Source organism: Pseudophryne corroboree, chromosome 1 (genome assembly GCF_028390025.1).
Source record: "Pseudophryne corroboree isolate aPseCor3 chromosome 1, aPseCor3.hap2, whole genome shotgun sequence".
Lineage (NCBI taxonomy): Eukaryota > Metazoa > Chordata > Amphibia > Anura > Myobatrachidae > Pseudophryne > Pseudophryne corroboree.
Window position 1 is genome coordinate 717,683,547 of NC_086444.1, and position 15,535 is coordinate 717,699,081.

General features: G+C 40.1%; 1 protein-coding gene across 2 annotated transcripts in view; it reads left to right on the top strand.

Moving 5' to 3' along the window:
* TEKTIP1 (tektin bundle interacting protein 1) overlaps window positions 1-15,535 on the top strand; it is a 126,716-nt gene that overhangs the window by 15,971 nt on the left and 95,210 nt on the right. For both annotated transcript variants that reach the window (XR_010175830.1, XM_063915400.1), the window contains exon 2: window positions 14,600-14,781. Coding sequence is in view for 1 of the 2 variants with exons in the window: in XM_063915400.1 (XP_063771470.1) it covers window positions 14,600-14,781 (182 nt within the window). In the remaining variant the exon portion in view is untranslated. The remainder of the gene's footprint in view (window positions 1-14,599; window positions 14,782-15,535) is intronic.

Consider the following 15,535-nt stretch of genomic DNA (forward strand, 5'->3'; position numbering starts at 1 on the left):
CAGAAGCTGCTGATGCCCCTGGGCATATCAAATGCCCTAGGCAATTGCCTAGTTTGCCTATGCCTATGGCCGGCTCTGGGTAATGCACTGTGGGGGCAAGACCAAAAATTACACCTACATACTAAATGGGGTAATATTAGGGGATTCTGTACTGGAAAAAGACTTAGCGGTTCACATAGATTACAAATTAAGCAGCAGTACCCAAAGTAGGAGTGCAGCAAAGAAGGCTAATAAGATATTAGCATGCATAAAACGGGGAATTGATGCAAAGGACGAGAGTATTATACTCCCATTATATAAATCAGTAGTGAGGCCACATCTTGAATACTGTGTGCAATTTTGGGCACCATATTACAAAAAGGATATCCTGGAGCTAGAAAAGGTTCAGAGGTGGGCGACCAAACTAATCAAGGGCATGGAGACGCTGGATTACGAGGAAAGGCTTGCAAGGCTAGGCATGTTTACATTGGAAAAGAGGAGACTAAGGCCCTCATTCCGAGTTGATCGCTCGCTAGCTGCTTTTAGCAGCAGTGCAAACGCTAAGCCGCCGCCCTCTTGGTATGTATCTTAGCTTAGCAGAAGTGCGAACGAACGGTTAGCAGAATAGTGCTGAAATTTTTCATGCAGTTTCAGAGTAGCTGCAGACCTACTCCTTCCTTGCGATCACTTCAGTCTGTTTAGTTCCTGTTTTGACGTCACAAACACGCCCCGCGTTCGGCCAGCCACTCACCCGTTTCTCCAGGCACGCCTGCGTTTTTTAGCACACTCCCGGAAAATGGCCAGTTACCACCCAGAAACACCCACTTCCTGTCAATCACTCAATGATCAGCAGAGCGACTGAAAAGCGTCGCTCGACCTTGTGTGAAACTGCATAGTTTTTTGTGAAAGTACGTTGCGCGTGCGCACTGCGGGCCATACGCATGCGCAGAAGTGCCAATTTTTAGCCTGATCGCTGCGAACAACGGCAGCTAGCGATCAACTCGGAATGTCCCCCTAAGAGGGGACATGATCAACATCTACAAATATATAAGGGGTCAATACACAGAGCTCGGGAGGGACCTGTTTTCTATAAGATCAGCACAGAGGACACATGGTCACTTGCTTAGGTTAGAGGAGAGGAGTTTTCGCACATTGAGGCAAAAAGGTTTTTTCACAGTAAGGACAATACGTGTTTGGAATTCCCTGCCTGAGAGAGTAGTAACAGCGGACTCAGTCAACACCTTTAAGAATGGGTTAGATAAATTCCTATTGGATAAAGGTATTCAGGGTTATGGTGCATTATAGTTATTATAACTAGTCCTATAATAAGACTTCATAGGAGACCACAAATAGGTTGAACTCGATGGCCAATTGTCTTTTTTCAACCTTAGTTACTATGTTACTATAATACCAGGCCTATAATTTTTGTCCACTCTGAATTGACGCCACCATATATTTGTGCCATCTGTCTTGTGGCAACCTAATAGATCTACCACCTGTTAATCTCTGTATCATCGCATCCAACTTTTTCTTGAATAATAAAGAAGGGTTATGTGAGGTACTGCGCCACTCCTAGATGCGGCTGTAGGGTCTGGGTAGCAGCTGTAGAACAGATGGAGAGTGTACTATAAACACCCCCTAGAGTTATATAAGGTGCAAAGAAAAAATGTTCAGCGCTCCCCCTTTCCGCCAAGAAGAAAGACATTATGGCGTATGGAAAGGGGTACAAACCCAATACCCTCAGCACAATGGAACCTATGATGCAGGAAGAAGAATACCCTATCAGAGGGATCAAGGAACAAAAAGACAGGACGTACGAGAGAACAGATATCAGACAGATACCAGTAGATACAAGTCCTACAGAGATAATGAAACCCATAGAGGAGAACGACAAAGGAGATATAGAGATGAAGATCACCCTCAGGACCATACACAGACCAGACCATGGAGAGAAAGGGAACAAGGCCATGGAAAGACGAAGCCCAACACAAGATATCCGGATGAGCAAACCATAAGATCAAGCTTCAACCAAGGACGACGGGATCAGGAGGAAGAAATGAACCTATCAGCCAATACCCTCATACATAGACTTGCCAATAGAATTGACTGTATTAAAGATAGGAAAATACATGTGGTAGAAGATGAGGAATATGGAGAGGAAGAAGATGCGGATCACTACATGGACACTTTTTTAGGCATGGTCTACAAAGATCAAGTTCTGATGAACCAAGGAGCAATACCAAAGACAACACAATCCCAGCAAGAGAAGGGAAAGAGAAAACGGAGAATATTAAGCTCAAGCACAAGCGAGGAAAACGTGGAGGTGTTAAAACCAAGCGGAAAACAAAACAGCAACAAAACAAAAAAAGAACGCAAGGAAACGTCTACAGAAGGCATCTTCAACTTGAGTGATTACAATTTGAGCCCTACGGAAGTAAAAGTACTACAGAAAGGACTCAAATTTGCACCAACTAATAAACTGAATAAATTTACAACTTTCATAGATCTACATAAATTCATCAGGAAATTAACACTCAAGAAATTTCATAAGAAACAACAGTTAGATGCAGGTGAACAAAATGAAAACGAGGGAGAATTCATACACTCAGGCCTAAAAGAACCATCTACATTTTATCCACATTACCTGAAAGGACCATCCATAAAGACCTTCCAGAAACTGATAGAAGGAGATATAGAGAATATGACGGAGGACATCCCCAAGAGAAAATGGAATATGTCCAAGGAGGAAAGAAAGGCATTGGTGACATTAAGTAAAAATAACACCATAACGATCAAACCAGCTGATAAGGGAGGAGGAGTCGTGATCATGAACAGATCAGCATATGAAGAAGAAGCGCTATCACAATTAGGAGACAGCACCACCTACCAGAAATTGAAAACCAATCCCGCTACAAGGTACATGGAGAAACTGACGATACTTATGAAAAAAGGGATGGACATGGGAATTTTGAATAAAAAAGAATTTGAATATCTAAATCAAAAAAATCCAATTACCCCAAATTTTTACCATCTACCAAAGATCCATAAGGATCAGAAGAAACCACCAGGAAGACCTATTATTGCGGGTATTGGATCCCTGACTGCTAATTTGTCAGGATATGTGGACACATTTCTCCAACCGGTAGTGGTAAAACAACGGAGTTACATCAAAGATACCACACATGTGATAAACATGATCAACAACATAGAATACGAAGAGGCCCTCCTTTTAGCAACCTGTGACATCAAATCATTGTACACCTGCATACACCACGAGATAGGATGTGAATATGTGGAGAAACGACTATCTGAAGATGCAAGCCTCAAGAAAGAACAAATACAGTTCTTAGTGGAATCCATGATGTTCATTCTGCAACATAATTATTTTTAATTTAAAGAAGAGTTTTTTGTCCAAACAAAAGGGACCGCCATGGGCAGTAAATTTGCGCCATCCTACGCTAATCTCTTCTTGGCAGAATGGGAAAATAAGAGAATATGGAATAACCAACCCCAACTGAACAACTTGAAACTTTGGGCAAGATTTATAGATGACATCATTATTGTATGGAAAGGCAAGAGAGAAGACTTAGAGACGTTCCTTAAACAACTGAATAATAATACAGAAAATTTAGAGTTTACATTTACCATCAGTGAGGAATCCATACATTTTTTAGATCTAACCATTTTCAAAAATAATAACAGATTGGAAACAAGGACATTCGTCAAACCGACAGACTGTAATAGTTATCTCAATGCAACCAGCAACCATCATCAAAAATGGATTAGGAACATTCCCGGAGGACAATTCAGGAGAATTAGAAGAAACTGTTCCAGAAAAACTGATTTTGAACTACAAGCGAATAATATGATGGACAACTTTATAGAGAAGAAATATAATCCAGGATATTTGATGGATGAAAGAAAAAGAATCGGAGAAGTAGACAGAAAAGATCTGCTGAAATATAAGAGTAAGAAAATAGAAGACCGGAAAGAAATCCTTTTCATATCAGACTATTCCGCCCAGAGTAAACTACTCGAAAAAAGTATTAAACAGCATTGACACGTACTTAAAACAGATGAGGACCTGAAGGAAATATTGCCAGAATACCCACGGATAATCTATAGAAGGGCCCCCACCATCAAGACAGCATTGGTCAAAAGTCATCAGAGTTTGACCGTAGGAGGACAGAAAAAGAATATTAATGGCTTTTCACGATGCGGAGTCTGTACAGCCTGCAGAAAGACAAGATGCAACTCTACAAAAATAATTAAAGAGGTAGAGTCCTTCACAAATAAAAAAACGATCACAATAAAAGGAAGAATAAGTTGTCATACCACAGGAGTGATCTACATGCTATGGTGCCCATGTGGCCTACAATATGTGGGTAGAACAAAAAGAAAACTCCATGTACGGGTACAGGAACATCTATGTAACATAAAGAATGGAAAAGATAACCATAGCATACCCGTACATTTTAAAGAAAAACATAATTCAAACCCAAGTCTTCTACAATTTGTTGGATTAAAGCAAATTACAAAACCATGGAGAGGAGGAAATACTGAAGACCTCTTGTCCAGAGAAGAAACAAAGATGATCTATGAATTAGGTACCCTGGTTCCAAGGGGCCTCAATATAGATATAGAATTAACATCATTTTTGAAATAAAATATACCTTGTCATTATATCTGATATAAGCTTTATTTTAGCATTACTTCCCTCATCCAATATAAGGAAGAATAGAGGATACAACACCATAACATGGAATTCCCATACTTTAATAATACATCTTAAACACTTTTTTAACAGACTTTAAATCTCCTAATATAAACTTTCAATTTTTGTTTTGTTTTATGTTGTTGCATGTTGTTTTGTTGCCCCTCCCTATGTCCATCAATGTCTCTATGAAGGGTCCTCATTTTTATGTGATCAAATCCATACGGCAGTAACCAATAGCAACCAAGGTGGAGATCACAATAAGGATTAAAAATCAATATGGATTCAGTTTGTTTCACTAAACCGCCATTGATTATGAGTATTCCAACACAGAGTTAATGAAAAGAATCACTGTATATGATCATTTCTTATGTATGGGCAAAAAATACACCCTAATCAAGGAAAAGAACACAGTGCGGCCATCTTAAATAAGGGCGGAAGAGAACGGAGCACAGCAGCAGCTATAAAGACGGAGGGGATCCGTGAAATCGATTATCCAGCCATCCTGACGAAGCCTATACCAAGGTGAAACGCGTCGATTGCGGAACAATCGATCCCTGCACGGAGTCCGGAGACAGAGAGACACGGAGCAGCGGGTGTCTGCCGGCAGACCACGAGAACCTCACCACTCCACCAACGGATTAAGGTACTAACAGGACTTATTCCATGCAAGGAATTTAGTACCTTCCAGGAGCCTTTGATTGCTTTTAAAGATCTAAGTGAATCCAATCACGCTACAACCACAGACTGCCCATAGGTGAAATTCAGACTGTACCTTATAGAGACTTTACATGCACCTAATGGGGTAAAACGCTAAAAAGTGTACCCACATGTGAAAATACTGCAGCCTCCACTTGTGTCCACATCTGTGTTGCATGTCTGTTTTTGTATACCGGTATTAGGTTTGTAATATATTTATTTATACAGGTCTATTTACTTTTAACAAAGTTTCGTTTTTAATTGGTTCATTATTAGTTTTTTCTGACATCAATTTGGTATTAGGATTGGTAAACTGCATTTTATAACCTTATAGGTCCTCTTTACACTTCATAAATTTAATTGTATCTTAATTAATTAATTGATCAATTATCTGAGAACAATTCATTTTTTTACATATGACTTTTTAAACAACCTTATATACTTTGAATAAAAATATTATATTTTTTTAACTCTATTGATTGTGAATATCATTTAACAGCGAATTATATTGTATATATAATATATAAACTCTCAGGAAGGGGGAAAGGGGGAGCGCTGAACATTTTTTCTTTGCACCTTTTCTTGAATAATGTCTTCTAAGGGTAGTGTAGCAAGTCTTTTTTTTAATGGGCACAAGCTGACCAGGATCTTTACCAAAAGGCTCTCCTTGCCAGTACCCCTGCAGACATAGCTCTGACTGAGAACATGAAGACATCCAAAGAAGCTTCATACAAGTGTTCTATGGACTTCTGCATAATCTCCAGATTACTTAATAAATAATTCTTAGAGATTTTTTGTTCTGTATGCCCATATGCATCACTGAACTCTACAATCTTAAAGCTCTTGATGCTGAGGCAATAGCCACACTAGATCTTAGAGAAGTAGCTCTGCAATCCTTCAAATATGGGGAAATGCTCAACGTGGAGGCTATTACTTTTTTCAGCTGCTACAGCTAAAGTAACAGAGCTTAGAATGGTGGCTTCACAAGTCCCCCATAGACAGGTATGGCATTACCCTATTCATCACTTGCAAAATTAGAGTGCCTGGGTACAAAATGTTGCCGGTCATAATGTTGATGACGACATGTAGACAGTGATGAAATGATTGTTGAAATATGTACAACAGACTATGGGTTTGTTTCTATGCATGTAGTTACCGTACAGGGGCAGCAGATGGCGCTGTATACTTACAGAGGTGTAGTGTTTGTCTGTTGCATATGTTTGTACTTGTTTTTTTTTTTTACCTCACATGTGTGTTCTAGAAAGAGTCTCTGAGAGAAGGAGATGAGCTGATGATACTGAAACTTGTTGTTATATTGATCCTGCTATTCAGTACTATATAAAGAAGATATACATCTCAAGTCTCGTTCTGTCTGTATACAAGGTAACTCCTGAGGTGATACTTTATCTATAAGACTTCCCGCTGCACACCTATGGTATCGATCCATCGCACTATGCCAACAGGTTATGGGCCCAGACTGGAGTCTATACAAGATAAAGTTTTCAGGAGTGCATCCTAAGCAGCATCCAGATCACGAGTCGCACTGCAAGTCCCAGCAGGCGCAGACAGCAGACTGTGTAACGCACACAAGAAACAACCCAGGAGAACCTTGGAAAGAAAACTGTGAGTAAAACAAGTTTAATACCACAGAAGAATAGAGAGATCTATACAAGGAAGGGTTATGGCAAATTACACAGATCTCAGACTAGCTGCTAGCAAGCTTTCTAATGAGAACTATCAAACATGGAAGTTTAAAGTAGAAATGCTATTAACCAGAGATGATTTATGGGATGTTATAAATGCAGACAGACCTGAAGGAGAGGATCAGCAGTGGATTAAGAAGGACAGACAGGCAAGAGCCACTATAAGTTTACTAGTGGAAGATGAACAGCTTATACACATAAGACAAGAGAGTACAGCTAAAGGCATGTGGTGTGCTTTACAGAGAGTGCATGAAGGATCAAGTTTGAACAGCAAACTATTCCTATTAAGAAAATTATATCAAATAAGATTTAATAAAGGCAAGACAATGCAAGAACACATCAGTGCACTACTAGAGATAACCATACAGCTCAGGTCAATGGGAGAAGAAATCAAAAGCAACCACATAGTAGCCATCCTCCTTTGCAGTTTACCAGATACATACAGTGCACTAATAAATGCACTAGAAATGAGACCTGAAGCAGAAATCACACCAGACTTTGTGAAGAACAGGCTCATAGAGGAGTATCAACGCAGAAAGGAGCTTGCAGAGTGCAATACTGAAAGTGACACAGAGAAAGCACTTAAAATGGCGGACACTAAGCCACACACCAGGGAAACAAGAGCATGTTTCAGATGCAAGAAAGTGGGTCACCTGAAAAAAGATTGCACCATATGGAAGACAGAGCAGCACAAACCACCAGAAAGATTACACAAACAAAGAGCCAAAGCCACACTTACAGATACAGGAGCACACAATTGGAATGGAACATTTAAAGCGACAGTAACCCAATTATCAGAAAAGTGGTATGTAGACTCAGGAGCGACTAGTCATATGACAAATAACAAGGACTTCTTTACTGAACTTGATTTGAACCATAAAGAAACAATCTACCTAGCAGATGGAACAAATATCATTGCAGAAGGGAAAGGGAATGGTAAATTCCTATGCTCCAAGGGTAATGGCAGCTATGCAGAAATACCCGTAACAGATGTGCTATATGTTCCCAAGCTTGAGGGAGCACTGCTATCAGTAAAGAATCTAGTAGAAAAAGGACTTACTGTAAAGTTTCAGAATAATAAGTGTTTTATCCAAAACGGAAGAGAAACACTAGCTACAGCCAGAATAAAAGAACATTTATACTGTCTGGATATCGCAGCACAGCAGGCAAAGCTGAGTACACAGAAACACGCTGACTGTATTCACAAATGGCATAGAAGATTAGGACACAGACACCCAGATTGCATAAAGGAAATGCAGAAGAGAGACCTAGCCAGGGATCTCAAAGTGTCAGACTGTTCGGAAATGATGAAGTGCCAATGCTGCATAGAAGCAAAAGCAACAAGGACGTCAATTCCTAAGAAAAGTGAAAACAGAGCTTCCAGACCACTAGACCTGGTACATAGTGATGTATGTGGACCTATGAAAACGCGAACCGTAGGAGACAAAAGGTATATGCTGACATTCATTGACGACTACTCCAGGTTCACAGTCACTTATCTAATAAAAAGTAAAGATGAAGTCTTAGAAAAGCTGCAAGACTACGTGACCATGACCAGAAACAGGTTCAAGAGGAATATGCTAACTCTTCGCAGCGACAATGGAGGCGAGTTCACAGGACAGAAAATAGAACGGTACTTAAGAGGACTCGGTATTGAGCATCAGAAGACAGTACCATATACACCAGAGCAAAACGGTGTATCTGAGAGGAAAAACAGATCACTAACAGAAATGATAAGGTGCATGCTTACAGATTCAGGACTACCTGATAAATATTGGGGCGAAGCAGCAGCAACAGCCACCTATCTTCAAAACAGACTACTTTCCAAAGCAGTAAGGAAGACACCATATGAGCTGTGGCACGGTAAGAAACCCAGCTTAAAGCACATTAGAGTTTTTGGATGCAGAGCCTTCGTCTACATTCCTGCTGAAAAACGAAGCAAGTTGCAGAACCGAGCAGAAGAGGGAGTTCTAGTCGGCTATAGTGAACATTCAAAAGGCTACAGAATCTTAAATCCAAGAACTGGAAAAGTAGTTATAAGCAACAGTGTGACATTCATAGAAGAAACACGAGATGATGTCATAACTCCAGTAGACTCTACTGAAGAAGAAGAAAGCACTGAATCCAAAGAAACAGATGAAGTAGAGATCACTCAAGAAGTTGAAGTACAACACAAGACAAATACCAGCGACACTCATGAGAGTGCATCCGAGGGGGTGAGACGCTCTTCAAGAGAAAATAAGGGAAAAGCACCTACACGTTTATCTTACAAAGCAAAAGCCATTAACATACAAGAACCTGCATCATGGGAAGAAATTGCTAATTTTTCTGAAAGAGAAGCACAGAAATGGCTAGGAGCCGCAAAAGAAGAAATGGAATCAATGGAAGACAATCAGACATGGACATTGACCAGACTACCATTAGACAAAAAGGCCATAGGATGTAAATGGACTTTTAAGGTCAAGTATGATTCTGAAGGAAAAAATAGAAAGATACAAGGCAAGACTCGTTGCTAAAGGATATTCACAGAAATTTGGAGAAGATTATGATGAAACGTTTGCTCCAGTTGTGAAGCACACTACCATTAGAACCTTACTCCTAACAGCAGCCATAAAGGGTATGCAAGTGAAACATTTCGATGTAAAGACGGCTTTCCTACATGGTGAACTAAAGGAAGATATATACATGGAACAACCACCAGGCTTCGTGAATTCTCAGAACCCAGATCATGTATGTAAACTGAACAAGAGTATATATGGTCTTAAACAAGCAGCAAGAGCATGGAATACAAAGATAAATGGAGTTCTGATAGAAAAGGGATTCGTCAGAAGCAAAGCAGACCCATGTCTCTATACAAAGTTGATAGAGGAAAGATGGTTCTATGTATTAATTTACGTGGACGATTTGCTAGTTTGTTTTGAACAAGAAGGGGACGAAGTTGAATTGTTACAAGAACTAAACCGTCAGTTTGAAACAAAAGACCTCGGCCACATAACGCATTACTTGGGAATGCAAATCTCAAGAGAAGGTGATGGAACATTCACACTAAGTCAGAGATACAAAATTCAGGAAACCATTGAGGAATTTGGTATACAAGATGCAAAGACAGCAAGCACTCCTATGGAGACAAGTTATGAAAAGGAACCAAATGATCAGAGCAACCTGTTAGAGGATAACCATCTATACAGAAAAGCCATAGGAAAATTGCTATACATTGCAACCGTCACCAGACCAGATATCTCCACAGCAGTCAGGATTTTAAGCAGAAAAGTCTCTAAACCAACAAAGATGGATTGGAATGCAGTTAAGAGGGTAATTCGTTACTTAAAGGGAACGATTAACAAGAAGCTTAAGCTCTCAGCAAACACAAGTCACAAGTTAACAGGATACGTTGACGCAGATTGGGCTGGAGACACAAGTGACAGAAAATCCACAAGTGGATATCTATTCTCTATTGGAGAAGGATTAATCAGCTGGACAAGCAAGAAGCAGTCTACCGTAGCACTATCTTCTACAGAAGCTGAATATATCGCAGCAGCTCACGCCAGTCAAGAAGTGGTATGGTTAATGCAACTACTATCAGACCTAGGAATGCCTCAAGAAGAACCTATCAAGATATATGAGGATAATCAAGGATGCCTTGCATTAGCGCAAACAGAAAGAGTGAACCCAAGAACCAAGCACATTGATGTCAAGCATCACTTCCTGAGGGATCTACAGGAACAAGGTCTTATAGAGTTGAACTATTGCCCAACAGAAGATATGACAGCTGATATCATGACTAAACCTCTTACCAGAGAGAGACATTGGAGACTTACGTCAAAGATGGGTCTAACTGAAGAAACCCAGTCCGTTGAGAAGGGGTGTTGAAATATGTACAACAGACTATGGGTTTGTTTCTATGCATGTAGTTACCGTACAGGGGCAGCAGATGGCGCTGTATACTTACAGAGGTGTAGTGTTTGTCTGTTGCATATGTTTGTACTTGTTTTTTTTTTTTACCTCACATGTGTGTTCTAGAAAGAGTCTCTGAGAGAAGGAGATGAGCTGATGATACTGAAACTTGTTGTTATATTGATCCTGCTATTCAGTACTATATAAAGAAGATATACATCTCAAGTCTCGTTCTGTCTGTATACAAGGTAACTCCTGAGGTGATACTTTATCTATAAGACTTCCCGCTGCACACCTATGGTATCGATCCATCGCACTATGCCAACAATGATGACATGCTATAATGTCAACATTTTGTCCTGGTGACCCAGCGGTGACTTACCTGCTCCTGATGGCTGCATCAGCTCCAGTGGCATCTTCTGGGCCCCAGTGGTCATATGAATGTCACTTTTGGGTCAGGCCTCCGCCACTCTGGCATTTCATGAAATATTTGACCGGTATCCCTAAACCTAATCTCTACCCTTAAACGTAACCCTTCTTCTAGCACCTAACCGTAACCTCCCTCCACAGCCTACCTCTAACCCTCCCATCCACAGCCTAACACTAATATTGACATTTCACATGTCAACATTTTTTTACAATTCGACATCATGCCTGATGAAATTATGAATGTTGTCATTGTTATTGTCAACCTTTTGACTACATTCTAAAGAAAGGACTTTTCTCAACTTTATAAATAGATCCCTTAGTATTTATACCATGGGTTAAAATAAATATATGTAGGAGATACTGTAACATGGACAGATCTGCAAATGAAGTGCACAATGAAGCTATAAGAACCCATCTATTAAGCCTTTTTTGTTTTCACTTGAACTAATAGGAAGCTGCAATTTCCACATGCACATATCAGAGCTATGTAACAATAGTCTAATATTCCTGCAAACGGATAATTAGTGCTGCAGGCCCTATGTACCGAGCTCCAAAATGCATATCTTTGTAGAGTTTGGTCCAGTAGGTTAAAGCCACCATCAGATGCTTTAACTGCTTTGTGTCTATGGAGGCTAAGGGATATTGCAATCCCTCTCCAACAGCCTCTTTTATTAAAGGATGTTTTTGAAAAATAACACTGCTGCAGAGGCGCAGTGCCATCACAAGGACGGTGTGTTCTCGCTAGAGCTGTCCCTGCGAGTTCAGTTTATTACAAGAAGGGGATATTTAAGTAAATTATACTCATTACCAGTCCACAGCAACAGGTTTCTAATTGTGGGGATGCTGCCATTATTCATACATAGACCCCTTAATCACCAGTCTAAACTCAGCACCCAGACCCCTGTTATCCAAATGATGGGCTCTGAGGATATTCAGGTAAATAAAAAAACACTGAACAATAATTCTTATACCCCTTTCCAACCCGGGATACCCGTACTTACCATTTCAGACCGCCACCGGGACAGGTCTCCAAGCGCTCCTGAGGCTGCCACTTTTTGGCTCGACCAGAGTCATGCCTTTCACTCTGCAGCCAACCCAGGTCGGACCCGGGAATAACCCTGGTCACCACCCAAGAGTGGACCCAGGATGCACAATCCGAGCTGACCCTTTCACACCGAGCCGGGACCCAGGTCACCCCGGCTTTCCCCTTGCAATAACATGGGTTCTTCCATTTTGGTGTGAAAGGGGTATCAGTGAATGACCTAATGACATAGTTAATGAGGTTGAAAAGGGGCAAAATGCCCATTGGGTTCAATCTGTATTCTGTATTAAACAGTGCACATTATAATGCAACAGCCGAAATAATGGATTCGTACCTATTGACAACTATATTTAATATCACTCCCATATACATAATGTCAATATACTAAATGCTATAGCCTTGGATACCTTTTTCAGCTAGAAAACTGTCCAATCCGTTTTTAAATGCATTTACAGAGTCTGCCATTATTACCTTCTCCAGCAGGGAGTTCCAAATCCTTATTGCCCTTACGGTGAAGAACCCTTTCCTACGTTTTGTACAGATTTCTCTCTCCTCTAGCATCAGTGAGCGCCCACGTGTCCTATACAGAATTCTATTAATAAAAAATCCCCTGCTAACTCTTTGTATTGACCCTTTACATATTTGAAGATATTAATAATGTCTCCTCTTTTCAAGGGAATACATCTTTAACCTAGTAAGCCTTTCCTCATACTCCAGTGTCTCTAACCCTTTAATCAGTTTAGTAGCTCACCTTTTAACTCTTTCGAGCTCCCCGATATCTGTTTTGTAATATGGTGCCCAAAATTGAACACACTATTGGGACGTACCAATGATGCGGACGTACCAATAATTTATACAGAGGCAGGATTACATCCTCGTCCCTTGTCTCAATATCCCGTTTTATGCACGCAAGGACTTTACTTGCCTTCTTTGCTGCATTTTGACATTGTTACTGTTATTAAGCCTATTATCTATGAGCACCCCCAAATCTTTTTCCACTACTGCTACTCCTATATTTTCCACATTAAGTGTGTAGCATGCAAGTTTTTTTTTTACCCCAAAGTGCATAACTTTGTATTTTTTCCAATATTGAACCTCATTCCCCATTTAGACGCCCAGGTTTCAAGTTTAATTAAGTCATTCTGTAGAGACTCCACATCTATTTCTGAATTAATTCAATTACACAGTTTAGCATCATCTGCAAAGATTGACACTGTGTTTCCCAGGCCTATTCCTAGATCATTAATAAATATATTGAACAGTAGCGGGCCAAGTACGGACCCTTGTGGTATTCCGCGGACTACTGGTGTCCAGCTGGAGAACATCCCATTGACCACTACTCGTTGTTCCCTGTTGTCTAGTCAATTACCTATCCATGTACAAACAGTATTTCCTAGTCCAAGTTCCCTTAATTTGCTGACTAATCTCCTTGTGAGGCACTGTATCGAAGGCTTTTGCACAATCTAAAAAGACCACATCCACTGCTTTGCCCTGGTCGAGATTATCGCTCACTTCCTCATAGAAGCTAATTAAGTTAGTTTGACATGATCTGTCCCTCACAAACTCATGCTGACTCTTGCTAATAAATTTAGTATTCTGCAGATAATCCTCTATGCTATCCCTCAAAAAGCCTTCCAATATTTTACCCACTATAGAGATTATACTAACTGGTCTATAGTTCCCAGGATGATTTTTAGATCCCTTTTTAAATAATGGCACTACCTTAGCTATACGCAATGGCACTACCTCAGCTATACGCCAGAATCATCTGTGTTTGTTGGGGACCAGCAATCAACCTAGTATCTGTACAAGAATTTAGTTGTGCAGTGTATTCTGCCATCCAATAAATCATTTAATTTAACCATATTACAGTAATACAGATGGAAAGTGCAACACGTTTTTTTCCCCATCAATCATAACACCAGTTCTGTGTGTATATCATACCTTGGTGTGCGGCACTCCAAGCGCTTACAAGATACATTACGCTGTGGCCGTTGTTGTTGTTCAGTGTCTTAATGCTATTTAATAAGCATTTTCAGGAAATTAATACTGGAAGGGAATCCATAACTATTTTAGCTATCTAAATCTTACAACTTTGTATGTATCTCCTAAATTTGTTTATATTCTGGTTTGTTCTAGCATCGAGTTAGTATCACTCCGTGGACCTTCAAATATCCCTATTCTGCAGCAGGCTGTCCGCTTCCACTCTGGACCTTGGCGTGCAGCAGTTAAGTCCCATGTTATCTACAATGAAAAGCAGGAGGCCTTTCATCGTTGGCAAAATGAGTACAAGCAGAGGGAACAAAATGCTCTGCACCACAGTAAGCATGCAACAAACTGAAGAACACAGTAATGGTGGATTTAAACCAAATATCTTATTGGTATTATACAGTAGCTACTATTCCTGGTTATTTACTAACATGATACAAAAGCATAAATGTAACCTAGAACAAGCTATGAGGAATAAAATTTGTTTGGTCCAGTACAGAGTACACAAATGAAAGCAACATCTGATTGGTATGTGTTAGTGAACATTTTCAATTTTACTATTTTTCTATTTTAATAAATCACCCACAATGTGATCAAGTATAGCGTTAGCTATTTGCTTTTTATTCCATTTACACAACATTGGAACAGTTTATTTTAAAATATCCACCCATTGGTATCTATAGCTTAATTTTTGTTTTACCTCTTTTGAGCAAGTGGTTTGTTTTTTTACTTTACAAAGTATACTAACCTCTTATTCTTCACATCATTTGAACTTTTTTTTTTTTTTTTTGCTGAGCACATGTAATATGTCCACTCAAAGTGGCAGTCCAATGAGAACGTCAGGTTCTACTCATTTTTATATCTCTTGCCATCCGTGTATATCTTAAGATCAGTAGCGGATCTTGCCACGGGCAAGCAGTACTTTTGCCCGGGGCGCCGCCATCCGGAGGGCGCCGCACCATGGCAAGATCCGCTGCTGCTGTGGTGCCCCCCGCTGCGAAGGGAAACTAGACGCTATGCATCTAATTTCCCTTCCTAGAGAGGACCTTCACTGTAATGATGTGCGGTGCGCGTTGACGTCATCGC